This window comes from Dama dama, chromosome 17 (assembly GCF_033118175.1).
Source record: "Dama dama isolate Ldn47 chromosome 17, ASM3311817v1, whole genome shotgun sequence".
Classification (NCBI taxonomy): Eukaryota; Metazoa; Chordata; class Mammalia; order Artiodactyla; family Cervidae; genus Dama; species Dama dama.
The window spans coordinates 65,312,198-65,332,003 of NC_083697.1; the positions used below are offsets into that span (position 1 = coordinate 65,312,198).

At 40.4% G+C, this 19,806-nt stretch overlaps 1 protein-coding gene across 5 annotated transcripts in view; it reads right to left on the reverse strand.

Annotated features, from left to right (window-relative positions):
* The window catches only part of ATP8A1 (ATPase phospholipid transporting 8A1), a 226,199-nt gene that overhangs the window by 56,622 nt on the left and 149,771 nt on the right, over positions 1 to 19,806 (reverse strand). For all 5 annotated transcript variants that reach the window (XM_061164668.1, XM_061164664.1, XM_061164663.1 and 2 more), the window contains one exon: positions 19,082 to 19,254. In XM_061164668.1, coding sequence (XP_061020651.1) covers positions 19,082 to 19,254 — 173 coding nt within the window. The remainder of the gene's footprint in view (positions 1 to 19,081; positions 19,255 to 19,806) is intronic.

Here is a 19,806-nt window from a genome sequence, read left to right on the forward strand (position 1 = left end):
CACCTAAGTGATGATTACTTTGAGAAGTACAATAAGAACAAATAGATTAAAGAACGAACACCCACAGATTCCCAGTAAGCACCAAGTCGACTCATGGAAGCAAAAAGTGTAGGCATGTATTAAAGACTGTCCTTCCAGCCCTGGGTGTGCTGTGCCGGGGGCATCCTTCAGCATGTCTTAGGGAGGGAATGTGGTTTAACGGGGCCCAGGTTAGTCAAGCTGAGATCAGTTAAACGATCTTCTAGTATTTGTGCAGCACTCATTTAAAAAATTATTTCTTGCTACAAGAGGTATTCAGTCAGATCAGTCGCTCAGTCACGTCCAATTCTTTGCGGTCCCATGGACTGCAGCGCGCCAGGCTTCTCTGTCCATCACCAACTCCCGGAGCCTACTCAAACTCATGTCTATCACGTCAGTGATGCCATCCAACCATCTCATCCTCTGTTGTCCCCTTCTCCTCCTGCCTTTACAAGATAGCAAAACCAAATTAGAAGACATTAAAAACAAGTGTTGCAGAAAGCTTTTTGATATACTTGCCAGTACTTAATAATTTCCGAGGATGTAGAAGTTAGCATGGGTTGCAAGAGCCTCCCTTGATGAGTCAGAATTTGACAAGGAGAGGAGAGCTCACGTCAGGTAAAAGAAGGAGCATACATTAAATTTCACGTTAAAAATTCTCCAGAATACATTCCTTTCCACTGTGTGTTTCCACCATATAAAAAGTCCTCTCCTTCACTCATTAGTCTCCTTTCTTAACTTTTATATACTTGTACGATTCTCTTTTTATTTGTACGATTTTCTGGATAGTCTGGAACAACCTTACCACACAAGTTAATCTTCCCAATATCTATTAGAAACCACGCATTCATGGTTGAGGATACATGAAACCTAAACTTTATAAATACCAATAGTGATCCAAGGCATAACTCATAGACACCATAAAAGCGCCGTTTTCTCCCCTAGGTGTATCTTTACCACCCCAGGGTCTGCGTCAGTCCTTAAATCACCCACGGTTCTCTTCCGGCCACTGTTGCTCTTTCGCCCTCGGAAGAGGTCAGGGCCTCGGCGGGCGGGCGGGCGGCACATCGCGCATGCGCTGTGAGGCCCAGGTCCCTTCCCGCTGGCTCCGCAAGCAGAGGGGGTCCTTGGAGACACAGCCTAGCGGCACATCGAGTGCGGAATGCTTTTCAGAATCTATCTTGGATGCAGTCTCTGCATGTGTTATTCATTATTTTTCTTACTTGCTATGTAGTAACTCTTACTGCCCTATGAACATTAGTTTGGAGTACTGGAAATTTTTACCATTTAAGCTAGAAAGTGTATACGGTGGCCCATCTTACATGAGCCTCATTTTGCACCCTTTTAATGGGATTAGCTACATGAATCACCTTTTTGAATGGAATATGGATAAGGATTATATGTGCATGTATATATATATATATATATATATATATAGTCACATAATAAAAAATATTTAAAGGACTTTTTATAGGTAGCTAAAAGTACAATAAGTTATCTTACTGTACTGTGTATTTAGGTTAATAACTTAGAAAAATCTAATATATACACTAAAAATTAGGCCAATAATACATTAACTTAAAAACTCATATTGTAAACTTAAAAATTACTATAAAGTTGCTTTCAGAAAGTAAATTTAGAAAACACATTGAGAACATGGAGGAATATAGTATTTCTTCATTATCCTGAAGCGTTTTGTATAATGACCTTGTATTTGTAGAGCCTTTGCATTTAGGAAGCTAGAGAGCTGCTCCTGGTGACTATTTAGAGGTCAGGATCATTAGTGGGGAATCTGCTGTACTTTCCTTTGCAACAAACTTCCTAAGTTTTCTCTTTGCGAATATCAGTCTATTCCCCATTGAGTCATATTCTGCTGACTAACAAAGAAATTACAAAAAGAGAAATACCTAAGAGAAAAATTTATGAGACTGAACTTAACTCTTCTTCAAACTAAAATTTGTGGGCTCATTTATAAAGTTTTGAATTGAGGAGGAGTTAAAACATGGCAAAAATAATTTGGGCTACACGTACTAAAATTATATAACTATTACAGTGCTTCCAGAAACTCCCCATCAATTTATGACTGGAATGAAGACAGCCATTTATATAGCGAATCCTAAAAACGATTCTTAGCATAGGGTACATAATGAAACATTCACCCATTACTGGGTAAGAAAGTTGTGTTATTCAAATGACTGATGAGTGAGTGCTTTCCTAGTCTCCAAAAGCAACATTTGTTGATACACTATGAATTCAGAGCCATCAAGGGCAACTTGTAATTCAAGGATTCAGTCTACAGAAGCAAAATACAGATAGCCTGGCCACAGGACGCAAAAGGAAAGTATCTTTAAAAAAAGATTTCCTTTTGTAAAGCATTTTAGGTGTAAAACTTCTCTTTTGTGGAATTTTGTTGTTACAAGTAAACTTCAGTTTCAGTGGTTCAGATATTTTAAATAATGACTGATCATATTGACAGTGGTATATGTTTGCATATGCATGTATGTATGTGTGTATAGGCACACTGAACTATTAACTGGCAAATAAACCTTATAAAAGGCACTAAAAAGAAGATACTTCCTAGTAGAAATATTTATTATAGTATTCACACCATAGAGCAGTTTGTCCACAGTGGTACTGCTCATTACAAAAAAAAAAAACCGAAGAAATACATCCACCCATCCATCTATCCAGTTATCTGGGACCTAACGTTGTACTTAGCATATAGCAGACTGCTGTAAGCAACAGGAATCAAAAAATAATACAGTAGTTGTGCCTTAAAATATTAATTTGGATCACTCAAAAGATATATACATATATACATGCCTTAATTAAAAATACTTTTCTTGCTAAAAAATGGTAACCACTATTGGACAACATAGGGTAGTCACAAACCTTCAATTTGAGAAAGCTTGAAGAATCCAGTATTCTTTACCTAGTTCCTCTATTCTCTAAATATACAACAGGCTGCCTCCTAACTGTGAACTGTCACATATGAATAAGAGTTGTAATCTTAGCGTCACGGATGAGATTATTTTCCCTTTTTTGGCAAAATGTCCATTTACTCAGTTCCTGTACTACATGGTGAAATTTCTATGGAAGAATACAAGGAGAAGAAAGGAAAGGAGAGTAGATCTCAGAGCCCTCCTTCTGCCCCGAGAGATGTTAACTTAAGGGCTTTTATTGAGCTACTGACGCAGGAGTTAAATGTTAAGAGCCTATAGACAGTGGTTTCTGTGTGGACCCTTGCTATAAGGAGACAGAAGTTTCTCCAACAGGGACAGGCCCAGCCGCCTCTGTCTAGGAGCCTCATGATAGCATTGGTGGGCTACTCAAGAAGGATGAGCGCCCTCCCCCTTCAAGCTCTGCCTCTCAAGAGTGGTAAGACCAATGGCCCCACCTCCCATTCACTGTATCTGTTTGGAGAACACAAGGACACTGATTCTCTTCCCTTTTCCCGTGACTTTGGGTAGGTAAGGAAAAGCTGAAGCTTCCCAGCTGTTCTTGTTGAGTCATTAAGTCGTGTCCAACTCTTGTGACCCCATGGACTGTAGCCCACCAGGCTCCTCTGTCCACGGGATTCTCCAGGCAAGAATACTGGGGTGGGTTGCCATGCCCTTCTCCAGGGGATCTTCCTGACCCTGGGACTGAACCTGCGTCTCCTATGTTGCAGGCAGATTCTTTACCACTGAGCCACCTGGGAAGCTTCTTTCCGCTCGCCCATCTTTCTTTCCTTCCTCCATCTCCCCACTCCCTTATTTTTGAATTTTCTCCTATGTAGATGGGTTTCTCCAAGGAACCCTCTCTCAGAAAGAACTTGTGGAGGATGGAGCATGTGGTAGCAGAAGCTACAGACAGACATGGGATTAAAACCCTGAAGATGCCATGAATTAAAAAAGGAATTCCCTAGATTTCAGAGTCACAAGTACCTGTGAACACAAAACCCGTGAGAGTGCTTTGGGGAAACAGGAAACGCTGGATGAGTATCAGAAGATGAATGGCATGCAGAGAAAGAGGGCTGTGCCAGAGAACACAGAGGGACGACCAGGTGGGGAAAGCTGCCCCCTCTCTATGGCGCCCGGTGTGACGGGGCTGAGACGGGGCTGCAGAGAGCTGAGGGGTTCCTCTCTCGGTGCAGCTGTGACCTCTGCTCAGGCTTAGAATCTCGGGAAACTCAAAGTCCACAAAATAATGGGAAAAACGAAACAGGCCACTTTCAGGATCACCTCCAAGGTTTTAAAGCTAGAACCTCAGGACAATTCTAAACTCCTGCCTAGGAAGAAGAAAGTCAGACCTTCCTGGCCAACCTCAGGACATGAAGTCAGGCATGGACAAGCGCCCATATTATGGATGTGCTGAGAAGTCTTGCATGCTACCTCATCAGGGCAATTCCATCAGAATGTGGCTGCCTCTAGCAAGAGCAGAGCTTGGGTAAAGACACTGGGGAAAAATAGGGATTCCCTAAGCTCAGACTGAACCCTATCTCCAAATTTGCCTCAAGTTAGGACCCAGCTTTCATCTTTCCTCTGAAAGGAGTATTACTGCCCCATAGGGCAAATGGGGAAAAATAGTCTAACAGGAATATTTATAAGACAGGAGAAGCTCATGAACACAAAGAAATACAGTAACTTATAAGAAAACAGAACTTGTAAAAACAGCCCTAACAAGAAGTTAAAAGAAGTACAAGGGGGAAAAACAAACCCTGGAAAGATATGGGAAGATACTGGACATGTGAGACCGAAATAAGCAGTTATAAAGAAGAACCAACTAAAAATATGTTACATAAAAATGTAACTGCTAAAATAAGAAAAACAATAGGCAACTGATATAACCTGAAAGTGCAAATTAAAAATTTTCCCAAAAGATACCAGGAAATTAAAGGACAGATTGTGAGAAAAATGAAATGAAGGAAAAAAGGTGACTACACGTATATAATGGGAATCCAAGAAAAGAAAAAAAAAAGGATAAATGAAAAGAATGATGAGTAACTTTCCAGAATTAAAGATATATATCTCCTTATATGACAAAACCCACTGCAATGTTGTGAAGTAATTAGCCTCCAACTAATAAAAATAAATGAAAAAAAAAAGATATATATATCTCCTTAGACTGAAATGACTATATTAATATAGCACTGAAATGTAAGAAAAAGGTTCCTATCACTAGACATATTATGGCTAAACTAAGATTAAGAAATATTTCTATAGCTTCTAGAGAGAAAAAGTAGATCACTTACAGAATAAGTAACCTGACTAATCCTGGGTGCACGCACAAAATTAATATCTTCAGTTTTTGTCTCTATGAGAGAGGGGAAGGAAAGGAAAGACATATTAATACATACAGACAATAAGCACAAGTATGGTTATCAGAACATTAGGGATAATCAGACACAGTACAGATATAGATTGTAAAGCTTTCAAACCAGCTAAAGAAAATTTCATTTAACTTGTATGCAGAGTACATCATGTGAAATGCCAGGCTGGAAGGCTCATAAGCTGGACTCAAAACAACCTCAGATATGCAGATATCACTCTAATGGCAGAAAGCAAAGGGGCAATCAAGAGCCTCTTAATGAGAGTGAAAAAGGAGAGTGAAAAAACTGGGTTAAAATGGAACATTTAAAAAACTGACATCATGGCATCTGGTTGCATCACTTCATGGAAAATAGATGGGGGAAAAAGTGAAAACAGTGACAGATTTTATTTTCTTGGACTCCAAAATCACTGCAGACAGTGACTGCAGCCATGAAATTAAAAGAAACTTGTTCCTTGAAAGAAAAGCTATGACAAACCTAGACAGAGTATTAAAAAGCAGAGACATCACTTTGCTGATAAAGGTCCATATAGTCAAAGCTATGGTTTTGCCAGCAGTCATGTACAGATGTGAGAACTGGACCATAAAGAAGGCTGAGCACCAAAGAATTGATGCTTTTGAACTGTGGTGTTGGAGAAGACTCTTGAGAGTCCCTTGGACTGCAAGGAGATCCAACCAGTCCATCCTAAAGGAGATCAGTCCTGGGTGTTGATTGGAAGGACTGATGCTGAAGCTGAAACTCCAATACTTTGGCCACCTGATGTGAAGAGCTGACTCATTGGAAAAGACCCTGATGCTGGGAGGGATTGGAGGCAGGAGGAGAAGGGGACGACAGAGGATGAGGTGGCTGGATGGCATCACCGACTCGATGGACATGAGTTTGAGTAAACTCCGGGAGTTGGTGATGGACAGGGAGGCCTGGCGTGCTAGGATTCATGGGGTCGCAAAGAGTTGGACATGACTGAGTGACTGAACTGAGCTGAACTGATTCACTGGAAGGACTGATGCTGTAGCTGAAGCTCCGATACGTTGGCTACCTGATGCAAAGAGCCAACTCATTGGAAAGGGCGTTGCCACTGGGAAAGACTGAAGGCAGGAGGAGACAAGGATGAGATGGTTGGATGGCATCACTGACTCAATGGACATGAATTTGAACAGATTCTGGGAGACAGTGAAGGACAGGGAAGCCCTGGCGTGCTGCAGTCCACGGGATCACAAAGAGTCAGAAACAAGTTAGTGACTGAACAACAACAGCAATGAAAATCCTTTTTGCACAGTGGAAGTTATGGGGAGAATAAAGAAATAAAAAGCACAATAACTGGAAAACACAAGACTAAAGAAATAAGGCTGAACGTGGCAATAAATATCATAAGTATAAATGGGTTAAATTCACTGATTGACAACTTATTGACCAGAGATGTATCAATATATCTTATTTTCTTGTTGTTGATTCCTTTAAGATTCAGGGATGATGTCCTTTAAGCTTCATTGGTTTGATCTCCTTGCTGCCCAAGGGACTCTCAGGAGTCTTCTCCAGCACCACAGTTCAAAGGCATCAATCCTTTGGCGCTCTGCCTTCTTTATGGTCCGGTTCTCACAACTGTACATGACCACTGGGAAGATCATAGACTCGACTTTATGGACCTTTGTTGGCAGAGTGATGTCTCTGCTTTTCAACACACTGTCTAGGTTTGTCATCGCTTTCCTGCCAAGAAGCAATCATCTTCTGATGCCATGGCTGAGGCCACCATCCGCAGTGATTTTAGAGCCCAAGAAGAAGAAATAGGTCACCACCTTTCCCCCTTTTATTTGCCATGGCAATGAATATGTCTTTTGTTACCCAAATGTTATGGACTGGAGAGCTTTCAATATTCACTTACATAACAAATTGCTGGCCACAGGTTTAGTTTCCGCAAAAATCCCCCAGTCAACAATATATTAAAAGACAGAGACTTTCCCATTATTAAAACAAAAAGACTCAGCACTATGGTGTCTAAAAGAGATACACTTCACCATAACAGCGTTTATTTGCTCACTATGTTTTGAATTCTTCGCTTGTTTCAATTTTTTCGATTCTCAGAAGAACACTATATGAGATAGGTTACTGGTATTGCCAGTTTACAAATGAGGGTACTCAGGCACAGCGAGATTACATAGCTTAAGATAAAAGAGCAAGTAAGTGGTAAAGCTAGAGTTCAACATGCAGCAGGTAAATTTAGACAGGACCGCATGCTTAGCTACTGCATTATACAGAAAGACAGAGGGTTTAGAGGGAAAAAAAGACGAGGCCTGTATGAAACAAAAGAAGGCCAGGTTAGCAATTTTCATATCAGTATAGAATTTAGGGCACAGAAGAGTCCATGCTACTCAGAGAGAAATCTTTATATTCTTCTTATCAGAAGTGATATAAAAGTAAATTTGATAAGATTTCTAAGAGAAACAATTTTAATAATAGATACCAAAGCACTGAGTGTATATATATATTAACCCATTTATTCCTCACAAATCTGTAAGAACAATTATTTCATCTCTATTTCTTTTTTCTTATTTATTTTATTACAGTTTGATTGCTTTACAAAGTTAGTTGTGTTAGTTCCTGCTGTGACAGAGTGAATCAGCTGTATGTACACACATATCCTCTCCCTCTTTATCTCTATTTCAAAGATACAGAAAACTGAACCGGAGAAGGTAAGCAGTATGTTGTTTAGCTAATAAGAGGTGGAGCCTGGACTTGAACCCTGGAAAGTTTGGCTCCAGAGCTTGAGTTCCAGATCATATGGCATTATAAACAGAAGGAAAAGGGATTGAACCCAGGACTGTTCAGTATTGGGTATTGGAAGAATTTGCTTACCATGTAGAAATGAATAATATTGGATCCCTTCTCCTTCACACCACAAATATACATTAAAAATAAGCTTAAAGTCCTATCCAAAAAACATAAATGTGTCAAGTTAACAAGGAAATGTAGGAGAATATCTTTGTAATTGGGAAGTTCTTACCGTCCCAAAGCACAAGTTACAAAGGGAAAAGCTAATGGAATTTGACTGTCCCAGGGTCAATTATTTATGCTCAAGGAAGAGTACCACAGACAGAAGTAAGAGGGAGCCAGATTAGAAGATATCTGCCATACCTAGACTCAACAAAGAATCAATATCCAGAACACACAAAGAATTCTTATATGAAAGCAGAAAGAAATATAGGAAACACAATAAAAAAACCTTCTTCAATTGGAGAAGGAAATAGCAACCCACTCCAGTATTCTTGCCTGGAGATTTCCATGGACAGAGGGGCCTGGTGGGCCACAGTTCACGGCGTCACAAAGAGTCGGACACGACCGAGCGACTGATACATACACACAACCTTTTTCAATGTGCTACTTGTCTTCACAGCAAGTAGAATCACTGACTTATGTCTAATACATAATGAATCATTACCATTCACAGACACACTTGTAGTTACTGCCTTTTGAATATGCATGTGTGTATTTATTTTATTGAGTAACAGCTATAATGTGAAGGCCGGGAACATTTTTTTTTCCTTCTGTTGTTCACTGCTCTGTTTATAGCACATATAAAGGTGTCTGGCACATAAGGGGTTCTTTGAAAACGTTCCTTGAATGAATGAAAGAAAGAAAGAACGAATGCACTTCAAAAGCAGAAATCCAGAGAGGTAAGTAGTTAAATAAAGAGCTACTCAATCTCCCCAGCAATCACAGAAACAAAAATTGAGACAAAGTGCTACTTTTCAAACATCAAATTGGCAAAGTTTATAAAAGAAGGAAGCCAGGAGCTGGTGTTAAGGTAGGGAAATGGCAGCCTTCCTACCTGGACTCCGAGTACACACTAGCACCGCTGTTTTGGAGCAATGAGACAATGCCGATTGAACCAATATCACAGCCAAGCATTCCCATTGCTAGGTATTAAGATATATCCTACCGGGTGGGTTCATACACTGAGTATTCATTTCAGCACGTTCCATGTTAGCAAAGATTTCGGGGCAACCCATGTGGTGATCACTACGGGAACAGATAAAATGGTGTATATACATTAGAGCAATAGTTAGCAGTGGTGTGAAAAAATAAACTTGTTCCACATGTGGTAAATGAAAAGGTCTTGGAAACATGTAGAAAAATAAAAAAGGTAACAAATTTATGCTGGGATGTCATTATAAATAAGTGTCTATTCTTCAAATCACATATCACAATATTATATATTTTTCATAGCTACACAGATACACAAATAAAGTATCACAGACAGACAGGCACATACTAAATGAGAATGCTTGTGCGAAGAGGAGTGAGAAGTGATTGGGAATGTAGGGCAAACTCTAAAGTAATATATGAAGATCCAAGAAGAACTTCCTTTAGTTTTAAGACTCTATGTTGGTAGCTTGATAGGGATTGCATTGAATCTATAGACTGCTTTGGGTAGAATAGCCATTTTGACAATATTGATTCTTCCAATCCATGAACACGGTATGTTTCTCCATCTGTTTGTGTCCTCTTTGATTTCTTTCATCAGTATTTTATAGTTTTCTATGTATAGGTCTTTTGTTTCTTTAGGTAGATATACTCCTAAGTATTTTATTCTTTTTGTTGCAATGGTGAATGGTATTGTTTCCTTAATTTCTCTTTCTGTTTTTTCATTGTTAGTATATAGGAATGCAAGGGATTTCTGTGTGTTAATTTTATATCCTGCAACTTTACTATATTCATTGATTAGCTCTAGTAATTTTCTGGTAGAGTCTTTAGGGTTTAGTCTATAGATTCAATGCAATCCCTATCAAGCTACCAATGGTATTTTTCACAGAACTAGAACAAATAATTTCACAATTTGTATGGAAATACAAAAAACCTCGAATAGCCAAAGTAATCTTGAGAAAGAAGAATGCAACTGGAGGAATCAACCTGCCTGACTTCAGACTCTACTACAAAGCCACAGTCATCAAGACAGTATGGTACTGGCACAAAGACAGAAATATAGATCAATGGAACAGAATAGAAAGCCCAGAGATAAATCCACGAACCTATGGACACCTTATCTTTGACAAAGGAGGCAAGGATATACAATGGAAAAAAGACAACCTCTTTAACAAGTGGTGCTGGGAAAACTGGTCAACCACTTGTAAAAGAATGAAACTAGAACACTTTCTAAAACCATACACAAAAATAAACTCAAAATGGATTAAAGATCTAAATGTAAGACCAGAAACTATAAAACTCCTAGAGGAGAACATAGGCAAAACACTCTCTGACATAAATCACAGCAAGATCCTCTATGACCCACCTCCCAGAATATTGGAAATAAAAGCAAAACTAAACAAATGGGACCTAATGAAACTTAAAAGCTTTTGCACTACAAAGGAAACTATAAGTAAGGTGAAAAGACAGCCCTCAGATTGGGAGAAAATAATAGCAAATGAAGAAACAGACAAAGGATTAATCTCAAAAATATACAAGCAACTCCTGCAGCTCAATTCCAGAAAAATAAATGACCCAATCAAAAAATGGGCCAAAGAACTAAACAGACATTTCTCCAAAGAAGACTTACAGATGGCTAACAAACACATGAAAAGATGCTCAACATCACTCATTATTAGAGAAATGCAAATCAAAACCACAATGAGGTACCATTACACGCCAGTCAGGATGGCTGCTATCCAAAAGTCTACAAGCAATAAATGCTGGAGAGGGTGTGGAGAAAAGGGAACCCTCTTACACTGTTGGTGGGAATGCAAACTAGTACAGCCGCTATGGAAAACAGTGTGGAGATTTCTTAAAAAACTGGAAATAGAACTGCCATATGACCCAGCAATCCCACTTCTGGGCATACACACTGAGGAAACCAGATCTGAAAGAGACACGTGCACCCCAATGTTCATCGCAGCACTGTTTATAATAGCCAGGACATGGAAGCAACCTAGATGCCCATCAGCAGACGAATGGATAAGGAAGCTGTGGTACATATACACCATGGAATATTACTCAGCCATTAAAAAGAATTCATTTGAATCAGTCCTAATGAGATGGATGAAGCTGGAGCCCCTTATACAGAGTGAAGTAAGCCAGAAAGATAAAGAACATTACAGCATACTAACACATATATATGGAATTTAGAAAGATGGTAACGATAACCCTATATGCAAAACAGAAAAAGAGACACAGAAATACAGAACAGACTTTTGAACTCTGTGGGAGAAGGTGAGGGTGGGATGTTTCAAAAGAACAGCATGTATACTATCTATGGTGAAACAGATCACCAGCCTAGGTGGGATGCATGAGACAAGTGCTCCGGCCTGGTGCACTGGGAAGACCCAGAGGAATCGGGTGGAGAGGGAGGTGGGAGGGGGGATCGGGATGGGGAATACGTGTAAATCCATGGCTAATTCATATCAATGTATGACAAAACCCACTGAAATGTTGTGAAGTGATTGGCCTCCAACTAAAAAAAAAAAAAAAGACTCTACGATGCGTCTAGCTTAGGGAGAAGGTGGGAAGGAAGTCGGCCTGATCCCTTTGTGGTTCTTTTCTTTCAGCACCTTGCTGGCAGTTTTCCTGAAATAGGGAGGGAGCTGAAGGGGACAGAGCAGCATCCGTGCCTGCGGTCCTGGGTTCTTTCATGTCTTTCTTTATGTTTTAGCTGTGCTGCGTCTTCCTTGCCACGTGCGGCTTTTTTCCAGCTGCAGGGAGCGTGGACGGCTCTCTAGTGGCCGCACACGGGCTGCAGGGCGTGCAGGCGTCAGCCGTCGCCGCGCACGGGCTTACTTGCTCTGTGGCAAGTGAGATCTCCCCGGGCCAGAACTGAACCTGCGTCCCCAGCATCGGCAGGCAGATTCTCAACCAGTGTACCACCAGCGGAGGCCCAGTCCTCGGCCCTTCACATATCTCTTGTCATTTACACTTCATTCTGAAACAGACTGACGTCAGGACATACCCAGTTTGTAAGGGGTTTGCTTGAATCCAAGTGCGTGGAAAGATTGAATGGAGATGCCAGACGATGCAGCGGTCACCACAGAAAGAACACCAGTCATTTCTGAGGAATCAGGGAGGAAGGGAAACGAGCCAGGTGAGGAGAGATGGGCAACGTCTCAGTTTTGAAGAAACAAAAGCACCTATAAATTACACACTAGGGCGTCTGGGGTGAATTCCATCAAAGTTACGGGAAAATTTCTGTCAGAATCAACTCCTTCTGCTGTTCATTTATGAGTCATAGACACCCCTAAACAGCTGGCTGACTATGGTCCCAGGGTCAAATCCAGGCAGCATCCTATTTTCACTTAAATTCTTGAGAGAACATAGTCACACCCATTCATTTACATATTATTTAGAGCTCCTCCCAAGTTACAACGTCAGAGTTAAGTTGTGACAGAGATTGCATGGCCAGCAAAGCCTAAAATACTATCTGGCTCTTTACAGAAAATGTTTGTCCACTTTTGCTCCATAAAATATTCCCTTCTGGAAAATGCTACCTGGAATCATCTCGTCTTTCATGCTTCAATAAAAAGTCCGCTCTTGTACGTCCACTTCTTTCTCCTCTCACTGCTCTCTTGGCAAGATGCCTTTTGTTTTCCAGTAGGATGCTGTTTCTCTTTTATCTTCACTCCACGCCCCACAGCTTCTAGACTGCCATGATCTACTTACTATTCCACCTGATCTTGGCTCCTGGAACCCTAGTCTGACTCGAAACACCAAACTTTTAATTTGCCCTAAGTGGGGATCACTCAAATAGGCTTATCACCAAGAAGGTAATCACTAGAATCCATCAAGGGTTCAAGGAGAACCAGTTAAACTAACTCCGCCCCACATGGTGCGATCACTAGTTTGACAGAACAGAGAAATGCCGCAGTAGGTTCCATGTATCATGTCCTTCGGAAACTGGAAAATGAAATCCTTTGATTCTGTCATGGTAGAACTGAAAGAGAACTGCAAGTCATCTCTTTGGTGGATCTGTATTTGACTGAAGAACACGTCAGAGTACCAATTTACTGACTGATGCAAAGCTTTAGGGAGGCCTTTAATGGAAGGCCTCAGAGCTCTGTACTTAAAACTGCTCAACAGAAAAAAGAATTTGAACATAGTTATGGAAGACATACATTTATTCCAAGTAAGCAAGATACAAAGCAGAGAGACTGAAATGAGTAAAATATAACTTAAGAGGGATGGTGACAAAAATCAAGATAGCAGTCATCCTTGGGAGGCTGATAAAATAAAGGGAGCCTGAAGGGTTGTATGGGGTGTGGGTTATGTTTGGGTTATTGACACGGGAGTATGTTCACTTGGTAAAAATTCACTGAACTTTACACTTACGCTTGATGTACCTTCCAGGACACTCTAACTCTGCTTTATCAGAATTATACAACCTGTGGTTTTAATCACTGTGCATTTATGAATGTATATTGGTGCTGGTGGTTTGTGTAAATTGAGTCACATCTAAAACTATAAAATGCTGTATTACAGTGGGATGCTACAGCATTTAGATTTCTCATAAATTTTTAGATATTTTACCATCTAATATGGACTTCTCTGATGACGTACAATATAACTGGCTATCAGGCTGTAATATGGCCATGTAGTTCCTTTAACATTACTCCGTAGAGGTAGAAAAGCAAATGAGATGATAATATTATAATATTATTATATTAAAGCAAAATACATGCAGTTATGAAGTTATAAAATTTATTCAGTGCGTCCTCTTCTAGCCATGTATGAAAGAAATGTTCTCTCAACATTTCCAACATTTATTCATACTTCCTTGGAAGCAAATATAGGGTTGACATTCATTAAGAATTTGTGAGTCTTCTCAAAGCCAGACATCTGCTTGGCATTCAACGTGTTCACAAACTTCTTTCTTTAAAGGAATGTCTGTTGAGCACTTAGTAGCTTCATTTGTGCTTTATGGCTACCCTTTAAGTAGAACATTTATTTAGAGAAATCCTTAAAGTTTAAGACAATCCCCAAAGATTCGAGAAGCAGATCTGTCTTGCCCCTTTACTTAACACACTCAAGCAATGACAAAAAGTATTCAAGGTGGCCCTTTGGACCTCTTCTTGGAGGGCCCCTCGATCAGACTAAGGTGAAAGGTTTTGCCTGGAATGCCACTCCCAAGTGACGACACTCACTGAAGTCAAGTGTTTTTTTATGCACTATGGGGAAAATGGCCTAAAAGGGGGTTAAACTTTGATTAGAGATGTTGCAAGTAGGGAAAAATGCTTACTTCAATTTAACTTCTGCTTCTCAGAAGACATGAGTACATAAATTATGTAGGAGAATGGTGATTACTAGACAGTCTAAAAGCTTGGAGGCTCTAGGCCAATTTTCAACCAACTGTCACAGAACATAAGTTTCAAAATATGTTTAAACTAAACTGACAACTACAGAAAAAATGTAAGATTCTTTGAAAGACTGCCTTATGTGAACTGACGAGGATCTCAGAAACCACATGCCATTTAACACAGAGCAATAACTTCACTGCAACGTTCCCACTCTTTTCTGGAGGGGATATTAAAAGAGGTTGACCAGATGCTTCCCCGAATTAGGCAGATCCAGGCAGGAGACAGATTCTTTCTAGCATAGAAGTGGCCAACAGAGGCAGGGTTCATCCAAAGTCTGACAGGGCGAAAAGCCACCTGGCTTGGTGGCTTTCACATTGGAAGGAGCTGATCTAGGAAGGGTGCTGTGTGCATGGGCTTCACACCTTTCTATGCCAGAGAAGCTCCAATCTTAACTGCTGCAGACATCTAGGCTCCCTGGAAGACTTCACTGCTATACGGCAAGCTCTCCATTTTACAAGTTACAAAACCAGAGAGAGGTTCCATCAGGTATTCAAAGTGCCAGAGAGGTAAAGTGGGAACAAGTATTTCATGAATCCCCAACTATACAAGCTGCAAGACCTGAGGGCATAAAATACTGGTCACTAAGATGAGAAATGATGGCCTGGTACAGTTAGTTTGCAGAATAGCTCCTGTTTTTAGCTGTGTACACACATCTCCATGAGTCTTGGAGCAGGCTTTTCCCCTCTACCTGTCCACAGAGTTACAGGGAGCCTCTGAAATCTCTAACATGGCAAATTCAATTTTACATGTTTGTGTAAAATTGGTACAGACCTTTCATTTGTTCTTCAAAAGTATCTGTGATCACACTGAACGAAAAAAAAAAAAAAATCAGTGTACTTCAAGAAGGGAACAGAAGAGAAGGACCACAAGAGGAGTAGTTTATAACCAGGAAAGCTTACCTTAGCATAACATGCACATTTCCTATTGAACTACTCAGGTTATGTGGGTAAATTTGCACAGAAGTAAAAGCAAAAACTGCATGTGGCATCTACGAAAATACAGTACTTGGTAGACTGATAAAAACAGATTCTATTGTACTTCTTGGGTTTTCCATAATTGAAAAAAGTATATGATGTAGGACATGCAACTTCACTCTGTAAACCAAAACCAGGACTCCAAAGCCCTGAATAATTTGGGGGCCGGGGGATTAGTCCTGTCTCTGAGTATTCCCTTTAGAAAATGATGGTGAGTAAGAGATGTAATGACAGCTGACAGAGAGCAACTGTTTCTTTCAATTCAGCTGTAGACTCTTCAGGGAAAACGCTCATCTTTATAACTGTGTCAATTAGGCAAACGCTAAAAACTGCCTCCTGCCCTCCATGCTGATAATGTCAGGGAAGAAAGTGGCTGATGTAATCCTGAAGATGGAACTAATGGCCAGAGCCTCATTATCCATTAAGGGAGGCTTTCCCCCTCTTCCACTCTAGCAAAGAGAAGATGGCAGAGGAAGAGCAGATTCTGAATTATCTTCACTTGTGGACTGACAAGAAATAAATTGTAAAGTAGTTTAAGGGGAAAACCCAGAAAGCCATCATGAACATAAACGAATTTGGGAAACAGTGGCCCACTGTATTTTGAAATAATATTCGGTATTTATGTGGAGGGTTTCTTATAATGGAGTGAAATAGAGAATTTCCTGAGGCAAGGAGATTACAATCATCTGAGAAACCAGAAGCTAGAATGCATGCATTCAATTGTAAAGAAGGATCTACAGAACTGCCCACCTACTATTCCTCACAGCGAGGAATCGTCATGGAAATGATGCTTCAAGGTCAGTAAGCTAAATAAGAAGATGGTCTGTGCCCATAGTTTCAATGCCAAGAGGCACCGGGCCAGGAAGGTGCACAGACATAAGTCAGGCAGTGGCACTGATGTATTGATAATTATGGGCGTAGACGAATTCCCAAAGCCAGACGGGAAGCTGAACCGCAGTCCTTGTGGGAAAAGACAGAATATGATGGCAACGAGAAGAAAACAGCAGAGGAAAGCGATTTTACTTTTAAAAAGTCCCCTAAAACTCTAAGTGAAACTCTTAGTGTCTGCATAGGGACCCTCAGTCCTCCAACATGCATAAAAGGACGGAGGGAGGAAGGGGCCACACACATCTTTATAAGCTCAGGGTTCAGTGCAGAGTGCGAATCCCTCCTAGGGGCCTGGGACCCTGGGACAAGTCCCTGCGTGTTGTGAGCTTTCAGAACAAGGATCTCAGGAGGGAATTTCACAAGCACAGAACATATTTTTTTTTTCTCCCTTGATTCTACTTTCTAGTTTTTCTCTCCCTCTGCTATTGTTTAATTTTGTGGTTCGACTTTTTGAAGAATGGTGGGAGGTGCCGAGTTAAGCAATACTCTAGGAATGAGGCTCAGCTGCGATGAAACTGGCCTCCCACATCTTTCAAGCCGACTGTGAGTCTGTTTAAAACAAAAGGCAGACACCAGCATGAAGGACAGCCGGCAAGATGTCTGATTCACCCTTGTACATGTAGCATCCCTGCCCAGCACACAGTAGGCACAGAATGAATGCCGGCTCAAGGGAGCTGGTCCTTTTATCTAAACAGCTCTGGGTTCTGTTTCTGAACAGGAGCCAACAGCCACATCACTTAATGTGTTTTTGAGCAATCTTTTGTTGATCCTTGTGATCCTGTTAATGAAAGTGATTAAACAACCAAGTCTGGAACAAAATTTTCCTGATGGGAAAGTGTCAGAGTTGAACATTACTGAGACTTGGTCAAGAGATCGGCAAGGAACCAAGAAAAGTCACTGGAAAAGCAGATTTAAGAAATCATGAGTATCCTCATGCTTTTAAAATGAGACAGGCAAGATAAAATAATTTCTATATTTCTTCTTCACGGTTAAGCTGAATCTGATTATTACTAATATTAAATATCTAATACAGTATTGCCTAAAAGCTTTAAAGTAATAAATAGTATTTATTAATATATGCCATAGACAAAAAAAATTAAATGACTGATATAGTTAGATTCCTAGGATAATAAGGGCTTCCCAGATGGCTCAATGGTAAAGAATCCGCCTGTCAATACAGGAGACTAGGGAGACTCGGGTTTGATCCCTTGGCTGGGAAGATCCCCTGGAGGAGGAAACGCAACTTGCTCCAGGATCCTTGCCTGGAGAATTCCATGGACAGAGGAGCCTGGAGGGCCATGGGGTCGCAGAGCTGGACATGACTGAACAACCAAACACAGCAACAGGGATAATGAGCAACTCTTAATGCTCTGAGTTTAATTTCATAGGCTGAAATGATATGTATCAGGGAAACTTATTAAGTATGACTTAAACTATATTTCACACACAAAAACACCCACTGAAATTTAGGAAATATCTATAAGGCATGGCTTGTAAGTTTGGTGACAATATCATATATAGGATATTTAAATAAATAAACAAGTTAAAGCCTGGACCAAAAAGAAAAGTTTAAAAGCAGAAGATTCTTTTATTAATAAATATATTTGAAAAGAAAAATAAAGGCCAATCGTACAGTTTTCAAGACAATCTTAAAAGCACAGATTCTGAGAAATTCTTGCTAACATTTCACCTTCCATTAAAAGAAAGCAATTTGAGAAACTGCTACCCCAGACCTAGTCTGACCAGCTGGTTAGATTCAGCAAGTGGGTCGCAAAGAGGAAAATCCTTGCATTTCACGGTAGCCAGAAGGGAAGAGGCTGGGCGCAGGCATAAATTTACTTTACGTTTTACGAAGACATGGGAAAAACTCTTTGACGAGAAGTCCAGGAAGCACGGGCGCTAAACAACTCACAGAAGTACAATTCTACGGAGCAGGCCTTGATAACTCAAAACAGACTTCAACTTAGGATATGCGCAATATTACAAATTAGAGGGCAGAAGATTGTACGGTCAATAAATAGCCTTCAGAAAAATGCTTGGCTATTTGGAAAATGATTCAGTCAGTGCCTCCCACCATGATTTCCCCACAAATAAGTCCAACTCACAGAATCAAAGATATAAGTGTAGAAAATAGAACCTTTAGAGAGACAACCCCAGACAGAAATGCAGATAAATAGTCTTAAAAATAGAATGGCAAGAAACCTGCTAATTCAAATTATGAACAATTATCATTAATGACGGGCTTCCAATCAGGACTCACTTTCAAAACAGCACCTCAGCTAAATCCATTCTCTCACAGCTCCGCGTCAATGAATGAGCCTCACCGTTTCTGCTCGATGAGGGGCTCCTGCCAGACCATCCTGCGAGGAGACCTGTCCATTGCTTGGTCACAATGTTCCCAAAGCTATCCCAGTTTGTGAACCCTGAGTCTTGAGTGAATGAATTAACAAATAACTGACATTGACAAGTTCGAGATAAAATACCTCCAAGGAACATTAAAAATCAAGAGCTCAGGATCTAGTTGCTCTTTACTGAAATCTGACAAATCCCAGAGAACTTACCTGCAGCAAATTACAGCTTTGCATGATAAAGCTAAGTCCAGGAAATACTGCCTCACTCCAAAAGTTAAGGCATATTTGAGGGTTTTCCCATCAATTATAAGAGCAAAGTCATTCTCCTTCCGAAGGGCATCACCCAGGGTAGTGCAGTGACGGCTGAGAGTTTCCCGTGTTCCCTGTAAAATTAAACAAGAAACGCCCTCAACACTTACTCCCATTTGCTCTGTCAAGATGTCTTAAAGTTGTTCAGCAACTACACTTAGTTATTTTTAGTGCTTTTTATGTTTCAAATTGCTTTTACATACCTCCATTCATTAGATTCTCACAAAAGCCCCATCAGAGAATATTGGACAAACATCAGAAAAAGTAAGTGACTTCTTTAAAGTCATACCCTGTTCTTCCCAGGGTTGGGATCAGATTACATGTCATCCATTCCTGTGCCATCTTTGCTCATTATTCCAACCACACAGTCAAAATCTTGTGAAAATATTTTCAGTACATTATCTTCTTAAAGCACAACAACACTGAACTAGTCAAAAGTGTTTGGCTATGAATCAAGGACTGATGCTGAAGTTGAAACACCAATACTTTGGCCACCTGATGAGAAGAGCCAACTCATTAGAAAAGACTCTGATGCTGGGAGGGATTGAGGGCAGGAGGAGAAGGGGACGACAGCGGATGAGATGGTTGGATGGCATCACTGACTCAATGGACATGAGTTTGAGCAA